This window comes from Coregonus clupeaformis, chromosome 12 (genome assembly GCF_020615455.1).
Source record: "Coregonus clupeaformis isolate EN_2021a chromosome 12, ASM2061545v1, whole genome shotgun sequence".
Taxonomy (NCBI): Eukaryota; Metazoa; Chordata; class Actinopteri; order Salmoniformes; family Salmonidae; genus Coregonus; species Coregonus clupeaformis.
The window spans coordinates 55170271-55190301 of NC_059203.1; the positions used below are offsets into that span (position 1 = coordinate 55170271).

Below are 20031 nucleotides of genomic sequence, written 5' to 3' on the forward strand. Positions count from 1 at the left end.
GTTGCTGTGTATAGGTGTGGTGTGGAATCAGGCGCAGGCAGCAGAGGGTAAGTCCAACAAGACTTTACTTAGCACAAAAATAATCCACAACAGCCCGGAGGCAAAAAGACGCACACAGGCGTAATGCAAGCGCACACAAAGGTGCGTAAATCTCTCCTAAAACACAAGGAGGAAACTACGGAAAATAGCGTACCGTAACAGGTAGCGCAACCACGACACGAACAATCACACACAACACAAACCTAACAACAAGGAAACTAAATAGGGTGCTAAACGAGACCTAACACAAAACAGGTGTGACTAACAGACAAAACCAAACAAACACGAAACATCGAGCGGTGGCAGCTAGAACTCCGGAGACGACGACCGGCGAAACCTGCCCGAACAAGGAGGAGGAGCCGCCTCGGCCGAAACCGTGACAGTTAGTAAAGATAAAAAGTAAGGGGCCTAAACAGCTGCCCTGGGGAATTCCTGATTCAACCTGGATTATGTTTGAGATGCTTCCATTAAAGAACACCCTCTGTGTTCTGTTAGACAAGTAACTCTTTATTCACATTATAGCAGGGGGTGTAAATCCGTAACACAAGTTTTTCCAGCAGCAGACTATGATCAATAATGTCAAAAGCTGCACTGAAGTGTAACAAGACAGCCCCCACAATCATTTTATCATCAATTTCTCACAGCCAATCATCAGTCATTTGTGTGAGTGTTGCGTTGTCATTCTTCAGCACCATTGTGGAGTACAACGGCTGTGCGGGTGCCTTATTTTGCGCAGAGGGAGGGGGCTGCCGTCTCGCTTTGTTCATGGTGCCGACTACGCTTGTTTTATTTCCAAGCAACTTGTTCGCCAATGACCGTGAAGGGAAGAAATTGTCCATGGTGACATTTCTCCCCTTGCCAACATATGGTTCCACCAGCCTCAACACCACATTCTGTCATTCGCTCACCTGCTACCTGATGTGGATCTTTTCCCAAATGGTGCTGTCCCTTCCTCTCTTCTGTCTCACCTTTAATTTGGTGGTGGCGCTGGCACCTGCTCAGTGCATACTGTTCTGTCTTATTTGTGCTTAGTCCTCAGGGTTGTAGGTTTAGGCTGAGGCTCAGAATGAGAAGAATAATCATCAGAGATGTCATGATTACTTTCTTCCCCACCATCTGAGTCGCTTTCATTCAGATCTTGTAGTAGCACTAATGCAGCATGTGCTTTCATTTGTTTTGGTATTCTTGGCATTGTAAATTACGCATGTTCTCACTGTGCACTCCAAGTAGGCCAGAGTAGTCTATTAAGACTGCTTGGATTTGGTGGATTATAGGGTACGTTCCGTTTTGAGATTATAATTAGAATATACCAATACAATAGAAAGGTCACAATTGGTGATTTACATAATTATGCATCGTTCGCTTCCCCTTGCTCATCAACACACCCGTTCTCCCTCTTTCATTGATTTAATCTGTTGTTATATGTGTGAAATTTGTTTCTGTATAGTTTATGTTCAGTTTCGAGGCAATTATCGACGTGATTATCAACTGGGCACTGCACATTCCAATGTTGGGAGAATGAGCGGAGCAGGCCCTACTGTCGGGAGGAGGGGCAATGGGGAAACCCATTCAAATAATGACATGCCCTCCTAAAACTGGTTAAAGCTCCAGTTCTGTTTGTAATATTACGATTCTAACAACAGCAATGTGTTGTATTTAGGACTTAATTAATATAACAAATATAATTAATGAGCAGTCAAAATTACTGCTTTAGTGTTAATAAATAAGTTGTGGCTTGTTTTAAATCATATTGCCTACAGTTGGATGGAAAGGTATTTTGGGCAGATTATTGTTGAGTTGCGACTGTCTGTGAAATGTAGAGGCCAAGCCAGGCATATCGCAATATTTCAAAGTAAAATCGCAGGAAAAATATAGTTTGGAAAGCAAATGGTTATTGCTGTAAAGAGAAGACAATGAAAAGACCAATTTGTCTTTTAGTTATAAATTCTCAACTTAATTGAGCAAACAACAGTATAGCCTATCTGATTGGCACCAGAGGAGTAACTCAACAATGATAAATAATGAATATGCGCAGTATACACTCAATGTGGAATAAGTCAAGGGGTATGAATACTTTATGAAGGCACTGTAGGCCTAAAGCCGAGACAATAAGACGACACTGCCAGAATAAATTCAACCACACCTTTGTTTCATCACAAAACCCCAGAGCAACCTCTGTCCGGTGAAGTCCACAAAGCATATTGCATGTAACAAACAGTTACATGACCTACAGCATGGTCAAGCAAGTTAATGTTTCCGACATTTTTGGACTACTAAACAACTATTGATGTAGAACCACGGAGAGTTACCGCAAGTTATTTTATTGATTAGAGCAAAAATGCTATTCATAAATACGAATGCATAACTTGTTTTTGCGTGAATTCCACGATGCGGTTAGCTTTTAACAGCTAGGACCGCTATTTCTTGTCCTGGAATCCCATTTAAGAGAGAGGTTTAAGCCTGCTTGACAGAGACGCTAAGCTGCTAGCCATCAAGCTAACAAAGTTGGTACCAGATGAGTTTTGCAATGGAGCCCTCTTTGTCTGGAGAACTAAATGAACGGTTCCAGCGCTGTAGGAGCTGTATCTATTACGCTTTGTTTTGGGACAAACTGGATCATTCGGAGTTCCAATGCAGCAATTGTTTACTTGCCGAGGATTATAGGCTTGAGGTAGCTTCCTTGATCACGCAGGTCGCCAGCCTACGTAAGAAACTGGGGAAAACGCAGAGTGGAATGTTGACATTTTCTGCGCTGGTGGCTGGACGGCGTTCACGCTTGTTGGATGCATCTCCGCCTTCTCGTTTGTCGTTATCTGACTGGCCAGGGTTGCCCGGAGCTCCCCCATCTGATAGCGCCGTCGAAGGAGCACATCATGAGGAGAAAGGCAATTAACGATGGTCGCATGTCACGAGCCGTGGAAGCCGAAGACAGCGACCTCCCGCAAAGCAGTCTACACTCCCACCGAGAGGCCCGGAGCGGATACAAACAATGAATAGTGTCGCCATCCTGGAGCCTGATCTTCCTGCACCTTCGTTGCTGGGGGTGTCTGCGGCCGCAGTGCCTACTACTACGATTTCGAAGTCGACGTCGGCAACCTTCCGTCCCTGCTCTGGATCGAGCGGGGCTTCTCCATCTGTCGGAGGCCTGCACCCTGTGAAGCGTGGGAGTGGGCGGATTTCCTCATCCTTCTCGCCAGCCGTGATTTTGGGCAACTCCATGGTAAGAAATGTGACCGTTCCTGGTGCAAAAACAATGTCCTATCCCGGAGCTTGAGTAAATTACATTACTAAGCTGCTCCCGAATGTACCTTGTCAGGACATGGAAATCGATTCTATCGTAGTCCATGTGGGTTTTAATGACATTATGATGGGCAGCTCTGAACAGTTGAAACTGGATTTTAAAGAGCTGATTGACTCGCTGCTAGACATTAACAAAAAACCCATCATATCTGGCCCTGTGCCCGCTCTGAATCGTGGCATTGAACGCTTTAGCAGGATTCTTGCTCTTCACAACAGGCTACGTGATTATTGCAGCTCAATGGGTGTAACTTTTATTGACAATTTCGATACCTTTTGGAAACAAAACACGTTTTATAAGGAGGATGGGATCCACCCAAAGAATCCAGGAACCCAAATGATTTCACAGCATTATAAGGCTGCGTTGAGACATTGACTTAGCAATGACCCAAGCCCAGCTTGCAGTAATCATGTGCCTAAGAACCAGATTTATACTATTAGCACTTAGCCGGTGTGCCCGAGGAGGAAGCCCACTGTGTGCAGCTCACCCTGCACTAACATAAAGAACATGAGCACATCTACTGCTGCTAAGCTTCCCAGTAAAGCAATAAAAACAAGTAAGCATCCCAGAAGAAAAGTGCTCAAAATAGCCAACGTTAACATATGTAGCTTAAGAAACAAGGTTCATGAAATCAATAATTTGCTAGTAACAGATTACATTCATATTCTGACTATCTCTGAAACTCACTTAGATGATACCTTTGATACAGTTGTAGCAATACAAGGTTATAACATTTACAGAAAGTATAGAAATGCCAATGGTGAAGGTGTTGCTGTTTATATTCAGAACCACGTTCCTGTGAAGATTAGAGAGGATCTCATGTTAAATACTGTTGAAGTAATATGGCTACAGGTTCATCTGCACCTAAAGCCAATTCTGGTGGGAAGCTGCTATAGACCACCAAGTGCTAACAGTCAGTATCTGGATAACGTGTGAAATGCTTGATAATGTATGTGATATCAATAGAGAGGTATACTTTCAGGGTGATTTTAAATATTGACTGGCTTTCATCAGGCTGCCCACTCAAGAGAACGCTTCAAACTATAACCAGTGCCTGCAACCTGGTTCAGGTTATCAGTCAACCTACCAGGGTAGTTACAAACAGTACAGGAAAAACATGTATTGATCATATCTTTACTAATGCTGCAGAGATTTGTTTGAAAGCAGTATCCAAATCCATTGGATGTAGTGATCACAATATATTAGCCATATCTAGGAATATCAAAGTTCCAAAGGCTGGGCCTAATATAGTGTATAAGAGGTCATACAATAGGTTTTGTAGTGATTCCTATGTTGTTGATGTAAAGAATATATGTTGGTCCGTGGTGTGTAATGAGGAGCAAACAGACACTGCACTTGACACATTTATGAAATTGTTTATTCCAGGTACTAATAAGCATGCAACCATTAAGAAAATGACTGTAAAAACTGTTAAATCCCCTTGCATTGATGAGGAATTGAAAAATTGTATGGTTGAGAGGGATGAGGCAAAAGGAATGGCAAATAAGTCTGGCTGCACAACCGATTTGGCAAACGTATTGCAAATTGAGAAATCATGTGACTAAACTGAATAAAAAAAAGAAGAAACAACAGTATGAAACAAGGATAAATGACATAAAGAATGATAGTAAAAAGCTTTGGAGCACCTTAAATGACATTTTGGGAAAAAAGGCAAACTCATTCATGGAATCAGATGGCTCATTCATCACAAAACCAACTGATATTGCCAATTACTTTAATGATTTTTCATTGGCAAGATTAGCAAACGTAGGCAGGACATGCCAGCAACAATTGCTGACACTACACATTCAAGTATATCTGACCAAATTATGAATGACAATTATTATAATTTTGAATTCTGTAAACTGAGTGTGGAAGAGGTGAAAATATTATTGTTGTCTATTAACAATGACAAGCCACCGGGGTCTGACAACTTGGATGGATAATAGCGGACGATATTGCCACTCATATTTGCCATATTTTCAATTTAAGCCTACTAGAATGTGTGTGCTCCAAGGCTTGGAGGGAAGCAAAAGTCACTCCACTACCTACGAATAGTAAAGCCCCCTTTACTGTCTCAAATAGCCGACCAATTAGCCTGTTACCAACCCTTAGTAAACTATTTGAAAAAATTGTGTTTGACCAGATACAATGCTATTTTACAGTAAACAAATTGACAACAAACTTTCAGCATGCTTATAGAGAAAGACATTCTACAAGCACAGCACTTACACAAATGACTGATGATTTGGCTGAGAGAAATTGATGATAAAAAGATTGTGGGAGCTGTTTTGTTAGACTTCAGTGCTACTTTTGACATTATCGATCCTAGTCTGCTGCTGGAAAAACGTATGTGATATGGCTTTACACCCCCTGCTATAATGTGGATAAAGAGTTACTTGTCTAACAGAACACAGAGGATGTTCTTTAATGGAAGCCTCTCAAACGTAATCCAGGTATAATCAGGAATTCCCGAGGGCAGCTGTCTAGGCCCCTTACTTTTTTTCCATCTTTACTAACGACATGCCACTGGCTTTGAGTAAAGCCAGTGTGTCTATGTATGCGGATGATTCAACACTATACACGTCAGCTACTACAGCAACTGAAATAACTGCAACACTTAACAAAGAGTTGCAGTTAGTCTCGGAATGGGTGGCAAGGAATAAGTTAGTCCTAAATATTTCTAAAACTAAAGGCATTGTATTTGGGTCAAATCATTCACTAAACCCTAAGCCCCAACTTCATATACTGGGTGTATTGATACACCATCCAAAGTGTAGTTCCTAACTTCACCATGCTCTAAGGGATTTTCACTGTCTGCTGTTTTATTTTTACTCATCCACTATAGGTGCCCTTCTTTGCTAGGCATTGGAAAACCTCCCTGGTCTTTGTGGTTGAATCTGTGTTTGAAATTCACTGCTCGATTGAGTGACCTTACAGATAATTATATGTGTGGGGCACAGAGATGAGGTAGTCATTCAAAAATCATGTTAAACACTATTATTGCAGAGGGAGTGAGTCCATGCATTTTATTATGTGACAAATATTTACTCCTGAAGTCATTTAGGCTTGCCATAACAAGGGGGTTGAATACTTATTGACTCAAGACATTTCAGCTTTTCCTTTTTTAGTAATTTGTAAAAACTAAATGGAATCTATTTTACATTCAGGCTGTAACACAACAAAATGTGGAAAAAGGCAAGGGGTGTGAATACTTTCTGAAGGCATATGAACTAACAGGTTATAGAGCAAGCAATGCAATTATCACAACACACAGGTTGTAACATGGCTTTTTTTTTTCGGGCTTGGCTTCCTCATTGATTTTACCCAGGCAGTGAAAACCAGTGTAACTTGTTCCATGGCCTGGCTGAATGTTTTAGGCACCATTTGACAAGCCGAACCCTAGGAAGTGTGGAGAACTTCTCACTTCCACTGCCTGAGGGGGAGCTTAGGGACTAGGGGGTAACTCAAGCATGACTTTCCTGCACTGACATTCTGGGTCATTTTAGATTAGTGCAGTCACGAAGTAATTGAAACAAATGCCGTTAAGACGGGACTGTCCTCCTGCCCGCCTCTGGGGAACAATAGAACTCATTCACAGGAACAGGCATGGCATTCCGCTACAAAATGTCTGCAGAATCCAATCTCCACTCTAAATCAGAGGCTATTTTTATGCTTTTTATAATCTTTTTCATAGACACAGGATCTAATGTGCATATACTGTAGCCCAGATCAGCATTTCCATTTGTCTGCTCATAGATGTGTCAGAAGTGGCTGTCAGGTATTGTCAGTGAAGACTGTTGTTTTGGCTGGCCTTAAGCGTATGGGGCATCTAATCCTTGATTTCCCCGGTTAAATGGGGAATGCTTGGATGGTGGGTTGGCAGATGACATAATCAGGGGGATTATTTGATCATGTTATATAGCAGGGGTGTCAAACTTATTCCACTGAGGGCCGAGTGTCTGCCGGTTTTTGGTTTTTCCTTTCAATTAAGACCTAGACAACCAGGTGAAGGGAGTTCCTTACTAATTAGTGACCTTAATTCATCAATCAAGTACAAGGATGGAGCGAAAACCCGCAGACACTCGGGCCTCCATGGAATCAGTTTGACACGTGTTATGTAGGGTGCGTTCATAAATTGCCTCCAGTGTAGGATTGTCATGATACCAGTATCGCGATACTACAATACCAGATTTTCCTTGGCAAAAAAGGAAACACAAAGCAGAAAAGGCTGTATAATAGAATACTGCATAGAATGGCTGATTTGGCCTACCTGTGATTTGGCAGGAGGAAGGATATAAATGCATGTCATTGTGGCAGTACAAAATGTAATCTTCAGTTCACACACTCTCTCTGTCGGTCACTCTCATACACACACACACACACACACACACACACACACACACACACACACACACACACACACACACACGCACACACACACACACACGCACACACACACACTGCTCCCAATTAAAAAAAACGTTAGACACCAAACAGAATGTAAGGAGCACCAGAAAGAGATTACATAATTAGGCCTCATGAGTAGCAAACCCTTTTCCTTTCTTCCTGTGCCAATCAACTTTGCCTAGACCTACTGTCAAGTTAACAGGTTGTTACCTAGCTAGGTATAATGAGTGTCGTTCCATGTCATTTCAGCAAGCCATGACACCCACCATCTCAGATTGTTCTGAAATCGTTTCTGTTGTTAGAAACAGATAAGATTAGCATTCCTGCAACATTATTTTGTTGAATATAATTAGATTTCTGATCAATTAAGCTAATACTACATAAGTATTCAAACCCTTTACTATGAAACTCGAAATTGAACTCCGGTGCATCCTGTTTCCATTGATCATCCTTGAGATGTTTCTACAACTTGCTTGGAGTCCACCTGTGGTAAAATAAATTGATTGGACATGATTTGGAAAGGCGCACACACCTGTCTATATAAGGTCCCACAGTTGACAGTGCATGTCAGAGCAAAAACCAAGCCATGAGGTCGAAGGAATTGTCTGTAGAGCTCCGAGACAGGATTGTGTCGAGGCATAGATCTGGGGAAAGGGTACCAAAACATTTCTGCAGCATTGAAGGTCCCGAAGAACAGAATGCCAAGAGTGTGCAATGCTGTCATCAAGGCAAAGTGTGGCTATTTGAAGAATCTCAAATATAAAATGTATTTTGATTTGTTTAACACTTTTTTTGGTTACTACGTGATTCCATATGTGTTATTTCATAGTTTTGATGTGTAGGTGGAATGTGTAGGTATGTTCAAACTTTTGACTGGTAGTGTGTGTGTGTGTGTGTGTGTGTGTGTGTGTGTGTGTGTGTATGTATGTATATATATATATATATATATATATATATATATATATATATATATATATATATATATATTAGGGCTGTCAAAAATAGCGCGTTAACGACGTTAATTAGTTGTTTGCTGTTAATTACGTCAATTTTTTTAACGCATTTCACGCATGCGCAGTGTGACAAATTATTCAGGTCAGGAAAGTGGTTGGGAGCTAGAGGCGAGATGGAGCAAGGTGAGCAAAGTGGGCCTATTGACGGATTCAAATATAAAAAGAATGATGATGGTACAGTTAACAAGTACAAGGTTATTTGCAAGATTTGTAAGAAGGAGTTTCAATTTCACCGGAGCTGTTCAAGCTTGAAGTACCATGTCAACGCCAAACATGCGTTTGCTGGGCCGTCAGATTCTGTCATCGCAGCCCTGGACAATCAGGAGCACAAACTCGTTTTGCCGACCGCAGCAGAGTGGGATAAACTGCAGAGGCTGGAGACACTTCTAGAGCCATGCAGGTAAATCAGTCTGTAACTTATCAAATAACATCGCTTTGATTATTTTCTGGAATGAATTAAACCAAGTCAAATATCAATAACATGTATCTATGTAAAAAATAATGATGATGATAATAATAATAATAATAATAATATGTTGATAACCACTGTTCTAATAATACACTGTCTCTGTGTGCATGTGTGTGTTTGTGTGCGTAGGTATGTAACTGAGCTCCTGGGTGGAGAGGCCTATGTCTCCTGTTCTGTGGTACTACCTTCTCTCTGCCACTTGCGTCTCAAGATGGAAGCCTGTGATGAGGACCCTGCATATGTGGTGAGATTCAAGACCAAGTTCAAGGAGGACCTAGCATCCCGTCAAGAACAGCTCAACAATGCATGGCTCCAGATTGCTACAGTTTTGGATCCTCGTTTCAAAGACTTGAAATGCCTGCCCAAGACAGACAGGGAAGAGGTGTGGACCACACTTGAAGGGATGCTGCAACAAGAATCACCCAGAAGGTCTTCACAGACACATGATGATGGGCCACCCAGGAAGAAAATCAGCCTTCTGCAAATGGGCTCAGATTCAGAATCAGAAGATGAAGAGGTCCAACCTGCCATACAGAGGTACAGAGCAGAGCCCACCATTAAATTGGAGGACTGCCCCTTGAGGTGGTGGGCATCTCATTCAGGAGCCCATGAGAAGCTGGCCTCACTAGCTCACAAATATCTAGCCACTCCTGCAACCACTGTTCCCTGTGAACGACTTTTCTCAGTTGCAGGTCACATTGTGAACAAGAAAAGGTCAGCTTTACTTTCAGAAAATGTGAACAAGTTAGTTTGCCTCAGCAACTGGCTGAAAGATGATGAAGCTCAGTAGATTTGAAAGGTGATGTTCAAACAAAAAGACCAGTTTCAGTGCAACATGTTATAGTAGTTAGCAACTGGATTTTTGAGCAACTGGATTAAAGAATGGAGGAAAAGGTAAAAGATTGTTCTTTGGTTTGATTTAAAAGTTTTATTGAAAATGTTTTTTTCCACAGATGACTCAAATTGTGCAAAAATGTGGTAGGTCACTGTTATGATTTGACTACATTTATTGCTTTCTGTTCAATTGAATACTGTAAATTGTACATCCTGGTTAAGAGGAATGCCAAAGAGGAAGTGATGGAACATTACAAAGACAAATATTATGGTGTGTAGTATGTTTCAGCTTGATTTAAAACACCATTATTTGGCTGTGTTAATAAACAGACATAATATGAAAATTATGTATCTGTGTCCTGTTATTTATCTTTTGGTATGCATTTCAGAAAAAAAATGGTTAGGATTCAGGTGTAATTGCAAATAGTGATTAATCATGATTAATCCACTGAAAATTCGGATTAATTTGATTAAATTTTTTTATCATTTGACAGCCCTAATATATATATATCTGCTGAGAGATGACGGCAGGTAGCTTAGTGGTTAAGAGCGTTGTGCCAGTAACCGAAAGGTCGCTGGTTCTAATACCTGAGCCGACTAGGTGAAAAATCTGTCGGTGCCCTTGAGCAAGGCACTTAACGCTAATTGCTCCTGTAAGTCGCTCTGGATAAGAGCGTCTGCCAAATGACAAAAAAATGTAAAAACAAATACAATAAAATAAAAATTACATTAAAAATAGTAGTCCCGTGTAGCTCAGTTGGTAGAGCATGGCGTTTGCAATGCCAGGGTTGTGGGTTCGATTCCCACGGGGGGCCAGTATGAAAATGTATGCACTCACTAACTGTAAGTTGCTCTGGATAAGAGCGTCTGCTAAATGACAAAAATAAAAAAAAGATGACCAATGATTTATATATATACACTAGATGACTGATAGGGGGCGCTGTGTCGAAGCCACCTTGTCTCCATCTTGGCACTCCCCCACCATTGTAAAAAATATTTTGGAAGCTGTAGATATGCATGTCTACATTACATTTTGCCACATTTATTTTATTACAGACACCTTAATGTAGTAGCCCTTAGTCAGTCTGCAGCCCTTGGTCAGTCTGCAGATCTTTCTGATCACCTCCGGAGGTAGTCTATAGACACACATTATGCCTGGATGTCTTACGAGTATAGACAGACCTGAACAGTGAAACCATTTAAATCATTACCCCACCTTCTAAAATCATTAAAAGGTGACACCATTGACTTATGGAATCAATATGTGTCTTTAAAATAAATAAATAAATATTATTTTGAAGGAATTGCTGTCAAATAATTTGCATACAGGGAGGGACCGGGATATATGGTCACAATGCGGACACAGTGGAGAGGTAAGAGACACATTTTACTACCATGTGTAGTTGCAACGATAAGATCAGGACAAAGGACGCACGTTAGCACCAGGTATAAACAAGGCTTTATACACTGCTCAAAAAAATAAAGGGAACACTTAAACAACACAATGTAACTCCAAGTCAATCACACTTCTGTGAAATCAAACTGTCCACTTAGGAAGCAACACTGATTGACAATAAATGTCACATGCTGTGGTGCAAATGGAATAGACAACAGGTGAAAATTATAGGCAATTAGCAAGACACCCCCAATAAAGGACTGGTTTTGCAGGTGGTGACCACAGACCACTTCTAAGTTCCTATGCTTCCTGGCTGATGTTTTGGTCACTTTTGAATGCTGGCGGTGCTTTCACTCTAGTGGTAGCATGAGACGGAGTCTACAACCCACACAAGTGGCTCAGGTAGTGCAGCTCATCCAGGATGGCACATCAATGCGAGCTGTGGCAAGAAGGTTTGCTGTGTCTGTCAGCGTAGTGTCCAGAGCATGGAGGCGCTACCAGGAGACAGGCCAGTGCATCAGGAGACGTGGAGGAGGCCGTAGGAGGGCAACAACCCAGCAGCAGGACTGCTACCTCCGCCTTTGTGCAAGGAGGAGCAGGAGGAGCACTGCCAGAGCCCTGCAAAATGACCTCCAGCAGGCCACAAATGTGCATGTGTCTGCTCAAACGGTCAGAAACAGACTCCATGAGGGTGGTATGAGGGCCCGACGTCCACAGGTGGGGGTTGTGCTTACAGCCCAACACCGTGCAGGATGTTTGGCATTTGCCAGAGAACACCAAGATTGGCAAATTCGCCACTGGCGCCCTGTGCTCTTCACAGATGAAAGCAGGTTCACACTGAGCACATGTGACAGACGTGACAGAGTCTGGAGACGCCGTGGAGAACGTTCTGCTGCCTGCAACATCCTCCAGCATGACCGGTTTGGCGGTGGGTAAGTCATGGTGTGGTGTGGCATTTCTTTGGGGGGCCGCACAGCCCTCCATGTGCTCGCCAGAGGTAGCCTGACTGCCATTAGGTACCGAGATGAGATCCTCAGACCCCTTGTGAGACCATATGCTGGTGCGGTTGGCCCTGGGTTCCTCCTAATGCAAGACAATGCTAGACTTCATGTGGCTGGAGTGTGTCAGCAGTTCCTGCAAGAGGAAGGCATTGATGCTATGGACTGGCCCGCCCGTTCCCCAGACCTGAATCCAATTGAGCACATCTGGGACATCATGTCTCGCTCCATCCACCAACGCCACGTTGCACCACAGACTGTCCAGGAGTTGGCGGATGCTTTAGTCCAGGTCTGGGAGGAGATCCCTCAGGAGACCATCCGCCACCTCATCAGGAGCATGCCCAGGCGTTGTAGGGAGGTCATACAGGCACGTGGAGGCCACACACACTACTGAGCCTCATTTTGACTTGTTTTAAGGACATTACATCAAAGTTGGATCAAATCCAGACCTCCATGGGTTGATAAATTTGATTTCCATTGATAATTTTTGTGTGATTTTGTTGTCAGCACATTCAACTATGTAAAGAAAAAAGTATTTAATAAGATTATTTCATTCATTCAGATCTAGGATGTGTTATTTTAGTGTTCAATTTTTTTGAGCAGTGTAAATATCTTGCCACACCGCCAGACTCATGTCTTTTGGTGAATTGTTTTATCTTAAACAATAATATACTACACACACCGTACTATGTCACATTCTTAGTGCATGTGTATGTTTTTGTTTGGGCCAGTCTAATACAATCTAATATGTGTTTGGTCTTCTGAATTAGGCTATGACATGTTAAATTGCCTCTTTTTTTATTGGTTGTATTTTGCTGTGTAGAGCAGAAAAGCAATGGTAGAAACATGTTTCATTGACCATAGCCTTCTGTTCACGAGCCTCTGCACAGCCACCACTTTTTTCCCAGGGATTGGGGAATACGGATGCCATCAATCTTCAAGCCATGCACAGATTAGCTGCGCTGGTTTATTGTTGGGCTTATATATAGTGATATGGTGAAATTCATGGTTAAAAGGGGAAAAGAGCAGTGAATTCTTGTAGGGCTGGGCGCTATATCTTATTTTAAAGGGATAGTGCGAGATTTTGGCAAGTAAGCCCATTTTCTACTTACCCTGAGTCAGATGAACTCATGGATACCGTTTTTGTATATCTCTGCGTGCAGTTTGAATGAAGTTGACAGTAGTTTCACGAACCGTTGCTAACTAGCATTAGCGCAATGACTGGAAATCTACCGCTAGCATGCTCACGAAACTACCTTCAAAGCATGCAGAGACATAAAGATGGTATCCATGAGCTCATCTGACTATGGGTAAGTAGAAAAGGGGCTTAATTGCCAAATCTTGCACTATACCTTTAGGGACGGTTTCCCGGACACAGAATAAATCCTAGTCCTGGACTAAAAAGCAAGCTCAATAGAGAATCTCCATTTAAAATGTTTTTTAGTCTAAAACTAATCTTAATCTGTGTCCGGGAAACTGCCCCTAAAGGTATACCAGTATGGATACACATACCGGTATGGATTTTTACAATACCATCATAATGATATTTTGATACAGTGCTAAATAAATGAAAGTTCTACAAATTGGACTACTTCATTGTCAGTTTTAGCCTAGTTTGGTTGAGAACTAATCGGAATGGAGAAAGCCCATTACAACCACTAAGAATTCATTTGTTGCCATCCTAGGGTCATGCACTGCTCATAAAACATATTTGGAACTGTTTTCAGAAACATAAAATACAATTCTGTGTATGTTTTACAGGCTTTGGATTGTGACAGAACAGTCTTGCAGAAAATGAAGAAGGCTGCTAAAGCCAAGCATGCTTCAGGTCAAGGTAAAATCACAATCACGACACCATTTTGTATACATCTGGCCCTTCATTGGACACTGTGTTAACAAACCTCCAAATGAGCTTCAATGCCATACAACACTCCTTCCGTGGCCTCCAACTGCTCTTAAACGCTATTAAAACTAAATGCATGCTCTTCAATCGAACGCTGCTTGCACCCGCCTGCCCGACTTGAATCACTACTCTCGGCGGGTCTGACTTAGAATATGTGGACAAGTACAAATACCTAGGTGTCTGGTTAGACCGTAAACTCTCCTTCCAGACTCACATTAAGCATCTCCAATCCAAAGTTAAATCTAGAATTGGCTTCCTATTTCGCAACAAAGCCTCCTTCACTCCTTGCTCATTTGCACCCCAGTATCTCTATTTGTACATCATCTCTTGCACATCTATCATTCCAGTGTTAATACTAATTGTAATTATTTTGCACTATAGCCTATTTATTGCCTTACCTCCATAACTTGCTACATTTGCACACACTGTATATATATATTTTCTGTTGTATTTATTTATTTTTTACCCCATTTGTACAGTGGGGAGAACAAGTATTTGAAACAATGCCGATTTTGCAGGTTTTCCTACTTACAAAGCATGTAGAGGTCTGTCATTTTTATCATCGGTACACTTCAACTGTGAGAGACGGAATCTAAAACAAAAATCCAGAAAATCACATTGTATGATTTTTAAGTAATTAATTTGCATGACATAAGTATTTGATACATCAGAAAAGCAGAACTTAATATTTGGTACAGAAACCTTTGTTTGCAATTACAGAGATCATACGTTTCCTATAGGTCTTGACCAGGTTTGCACACTCTGCAGCAGGGATTTTGGCCCACTCCTCCATACAGACCTTCTCCAGATCCTTCAGGTTTTGGGGCTGTCGCTGGGCAATACGGACTTTCAGCTCCCTCCAAAGATTTTCTATTGGGTTCAGGTCTGGAGACTGGCTAGGCCACTCCAGGACCTTGAGATGCTTCTTACGGAGCCACTCCTTAGTTGCCCTGGCTGTGTGTTTCAGGTCGTTGTCATGCTGGAAGACCCAGCCACGACCCATCTTCAATGCTCTTACTGGGGGAAGGAGGTTGTTGGCCAAGATCTCGCGATACATGGCCCCATCCATCCTCCCCTCAATACGGTGCAGTCGTCCTGTCCCCTTTGCAGAAAAGCATCCCCAAAGAATGAAGTTTCCACCTCCATGCTTCACGGTTGGGATGGTGTTCTTGGGGTTGTACTCATCCTTCTTCTTCCTCCAAACACGGCGAGTGGAGTTTAGACCAAAAAGCTCTATTTTTGTCTCATCAGACCACAGGACCTTCTCCCATTCCTCCTCTGGATCATCCAGATGGTCATTGGCAAACTTCAGACGGGCCTGGATATGCGCTGGCTTGAGCAGGGGGACCTTGCGTGCGCTGCATGATTTTGATCCATGACGGCGTAGTGTGTTACTAATGGTTTTCTTTGAGACTGTCGTCCCAGCTCTCTTCAGGTCATTGACCAGGTCCTGCCGTGTAGTTCTGGGCTGATCCCTCACCTTCCTCATGATCATTGATGCCCCACGAGGTGAGATCTTGCATGGAGCCCCAGACCGAGGGTGATTGACCGTCATCTTGAACTTCTTCCATTTTCTAATTATTGCGCCAACAGCTGTTGCCTTCTCACCAAGCTGCTTGCCTATTGTCCTGTAGCCCATCCCAGCCTTGTGCAGGTCTACAATTTTATCCCTGATGTCCTTACACAGCTCTCTGGTCTTGGCCATTGTGGAGAGGTTGGAGTTTGTTTGATTGAGTGTGTAGACAGGTATCTTTTATACAGGTAACGAGTTCAAACAGGTGCAGTTAATACAGGTAATGAGTGGAGAACAGGAGGGCTTCTTAAAGAATAACTAACACGTCTGTGAAAGCCGGAATTCTTACTGGTTGGTAGGTGATCAAATACTTATGTCATGCAATAACATGCAAATTAATTACTTAAAAATCATACAATGTGATTTTCTGGATTTTTGTTTTAGATTCCGTCTCTCACAGTTGAAGTGTACCTATGATAAAAATGACAGACCTCTACATGCTTTGTAAGTAGGAAAACCTGCAAAATCGTCAGTGTATCAAATACTTGTTCTCCCCACTGTATATCTCACTGGTCATCCCCAAAGCCAACACCGCCTTTGGCCGCCATTCCTTCCAGTTCTCTGCTGCAAATGACTGGAAAGAACTGCAAAATTCTCTGAAGCTGGAGACACTCATCTCCCTCACTAACTTTAAGCATCAGTTGTCAGAGCAGCTTACCAATCACTGCACCTGTACACAGCCCATCTGTAATTAGCCTACCCAACTACCTCATCCCCATATTGTTATTTACATTGTTATTTATTTTGCTCATTTGCACCCCAGTATCTCTATTTGCACATCATCTTCTGCACATCTATCACCCCAGTGTTAATACTAAATTGTAATTATTTTGCACTATGGCCTGTTAATTGCCTTAACTCCATAACTTACTACATTTGCACACACTGTATATAGATTTCTATTGTGTTATTGACTGTATGTTTTCTTTTTGTTTATTCCATATGTAACTCTGTGTTGTTGTATTTATGGCACTGCTTTGCTTTATCTTGGCCAGGTCGCAGTTGTAAATGAGAACTTGTTCTCAACTGGCTTACCTGGTTAAATTCATAATGAAGAAAACCCACAGCAGATCATTTTGTTTGGTACATTTTAATAGAACTGGAGAACACTGCAAAACAATTGTGCCTATTATTCTACCTGATCTACATATAATAGCACATATTATCCAAGATCTGTAGCAAAAATGGTAGCTATTACCTAGAGTACCATGTAGGACACATGTGGGCCTGTTGTTGACAGGTTTCACTTGATCAGTGTTGTCTGCTGTTATGTATGTGTGCTTGCGAACATCCGTAAATGTATCGTCCCTTTCCCCCTGTAGACCATATCTCCCATCTGGAGCTGTACATCAGTTCCATGGAGAAACTGGCTGTGAATTTCCGCTCCAATGGAGAGAAGGAAGTGGCCTCTGCCTTCACGAAGTTTGCTGAATTTTCCAAAGAGCTGCTGACGCCAATAAAGAACTTGGTAAGAGAGAGAGAGTTGCTTTCGAGAGTATGAAAAAACGATCAATTAGAATGTGCTTCTGTTGTGTCTACCGGTCAAAAGCTTTAGAACACCTACTCATTCAAGGGTTTTTCTCATTGTAGAATAATAATGAAGACATCAAAACTATGAAATAAGACATAATGTAGTGACCAAAAAAGTGTTAAACAAATCAAAATATATTTTATATTTGAGATTCTTCAAATAGCCACCCTTTGCCTTGATGACAGCTTTGCACACTCTTGGCATTCTCTCAACCAGCTTCATGGGGTAGTCACCTGGAATGCATTTCAATTAACAGGTGTGCCTTCTTAAAAGTTCATTTGTGGAATTTCTTTCCTTAACGCGTTTGAGCCAATCAGTTGTGTTGTGAGAAGGTAGGGGGGTATACAGAAGATAGCCCTATTTGGTAAAAGACCAAGTCAATATTATTATTATTACTTTAGGACATGAAGGTCAGTCAATATGGAACATTTCAAGAACTTTGAAAGTTTCTTCAAGTGCTGTTGCAAAAACCATCAAGCGCTGTGATGAAACTGGCTCTCATGAGGACCGCCACAGGAATGGAAGACCCAGAGTTACCAGCCTAGGAAATTGCAGCCCAAATAAATGCTTCACAGAGTTCAAGGAACAGACACATCTCAACATCAACTGTTCAGAGGAGACTGCGTGAATCAGGCCTTCATGGTCGAATTGCTGCAAACCACTACTAAAGGACACAAATAAGAAGAAGAGACTTGCTTGGGCCAAGAAACACAAGCAATGGACATTAGACCGGTGGAAATATGTCCTTTCGTCTGGAGTCCAAATTTGAGATTTGTGTTTCCAACCGCTGTGTCTTTGTGAGACGCGGTGTGGGTGAACGGATTATCTCTGCATGTGTATTTCCCACCGTAAAGCATGGAGGAGGAGGTGTTATGGTGTGGGGGTGCTTTGCTGGTGATACTTTCTGTGATTTATTTAGAATTCAAGGCACACTTAACCAGCATGGCCATCCCATCTGGTTTGGGTTTAGTGGGATTCTCGTTTGTTTTTCAATAGGACAATGACCCAACACACCTCTAGGCTGTGTAAGGGCTATTTGACCAAGAAGGAGTGATTGAGTGCTGCATCAGATGACCTGGCCTCCACAATCCCCCGACCTCAACCAAGTTGAGATGGTTTGGGATGAGACGGACTGCAGAGTGAAGGAAAAGCAGCCAACAAGTGCTCAGCATATGTGGGAACTCCTTCAAGACTGTTGGAAAAGCCTTCCAGGTGAAGCTGGTTGAGAGAATGCCAAGAGTGTGCAAAGCTGTCATCAAGGCAAAGGGTGGCTATTTGAAGAATCTCAAATATAAAATATATTTTGATTTGTTTAACACTGTCTTGGTTACTACATGATTCCATATGTGTTTTGATGTCTTCACTATTATTCTACAATGTAGAAAATAATAAAAAATAAAGAAAAACCCTTGAATGATTAGGTGTTCTAAGGCTTTTGACCGGTAGTGTACATCAAAGCTCCTCAGTGACAGTCTGACATTGTGCGTATTGTAACCCACCACAACTGTGTGTCTTCCCTTCAGTTAAAGAGCATGCTGCACAACATCAACTTCTTCCTGGATTCTCTAGTAAAAGGAGACCTGAAAGAGGTCAAAGGGGTAAGTCTAAAATGTCAAATAGCTGATCTTGCCTCGCTCAAATATCTTTGTCGAATTGCATATCTGTGATGACCACTCTCTAAAATCATGCACATTTTCTGTTCTCTTCTCCCTCAGGATTTGAAAAAGCCGTTTGACAAAGCATGGAGGGACTATGAAAATAAATTGTGAGTGTACATCTGCCCAACAGCTAAATGGTCCTGGTGAGGGAACGTAATGATTTTACCTGGCTTTAAAAATTTCACACCAGTGCCAAATGATGCATTGCATTCATACTTCCAACAGTCAACTGAAATAATGCTGCTTTTTTTATTCTGTATAGCTGTTTTAATTAATCAGAAACAACCAGCTGGTTGATTGCCAGGCCAATGGGGTGGAGGGTATTGTTTTGATTTGTGGTGCAATAGTTATTGTTCATGTCACAAATTTGGTCCAAGAGACAGAAGTTATATCCTCACATTCTCCACCAACAATACGAAATGGATCTGTTCCTGTTTAAATAAGGTTTTAAGTGTCATAGCAACCAGCTTTGAATTACTGTACACTGTGGGGCTGTTTTCAGTGGGGCAATTTGTCCATGGTGGGTTAGTCTGTGTGTCTGTTCCCAATAACAGGGTCAGAGGCACAGCTGCCCTTGACACCACATTCACATCCCCTGTACTGGAAACAGTGGTTGAGCCGTGCATCATTTCAATGATTCTCTATATGCTTTTACTACAAGCCATTCTTGTTCAAGCTCCCCACAGACTTGTTTTCCCCAAGGCCTGAATCCAATCTTGTGATATTCGATGCGAATGACCACAAATACTGTATTAAAAACATTGACAGCCCAGCACCCTTTACAACTCATACTAAGAAGCTCCTCCCTGATCCTTAGATAATGATTTACCATTCATATTATTTTTTTTGCGTTAATAGTAGTCATCATGTGAAATACATTCAGTATCCCTTATCAATATCCCATTCTTC

At 41.9% G+C, this 20031-nt stretch overlaps 1 protein-coding gene across 4 annotated transcripts in view; it reads left to right on the forward strand.

Moving 5' to 3' along the window:
- The window catches only part of unm_sa1614 (un-named sa1614), a 93133-nt gene that overhangs the window by 8611 nt on the left and 64491 nt on the right, over positions 1–20031 (forward strand). For all 4 annotated transcript variants that reach the window (XM_045223963.1, XM_045223964.1, XM_045223966.1 and 1 more), the window contains exons 2-5: positions 14219–14291; positions 17256–17401; positions 18988–19062; positions 19180–19229. In XM_045223963.1, coding sequence (XP_045079898.1) covers positions 14219–14291; positions 17256–17401; positions 18988–19062; positions 19180–19229 — 344 coding nt within the window. The remainder of the gene's footprint in view (positions 1–14218; positions 14292–17255; positions 17402–18987; positions 19063–19179; positions 19230–20031) is intronic.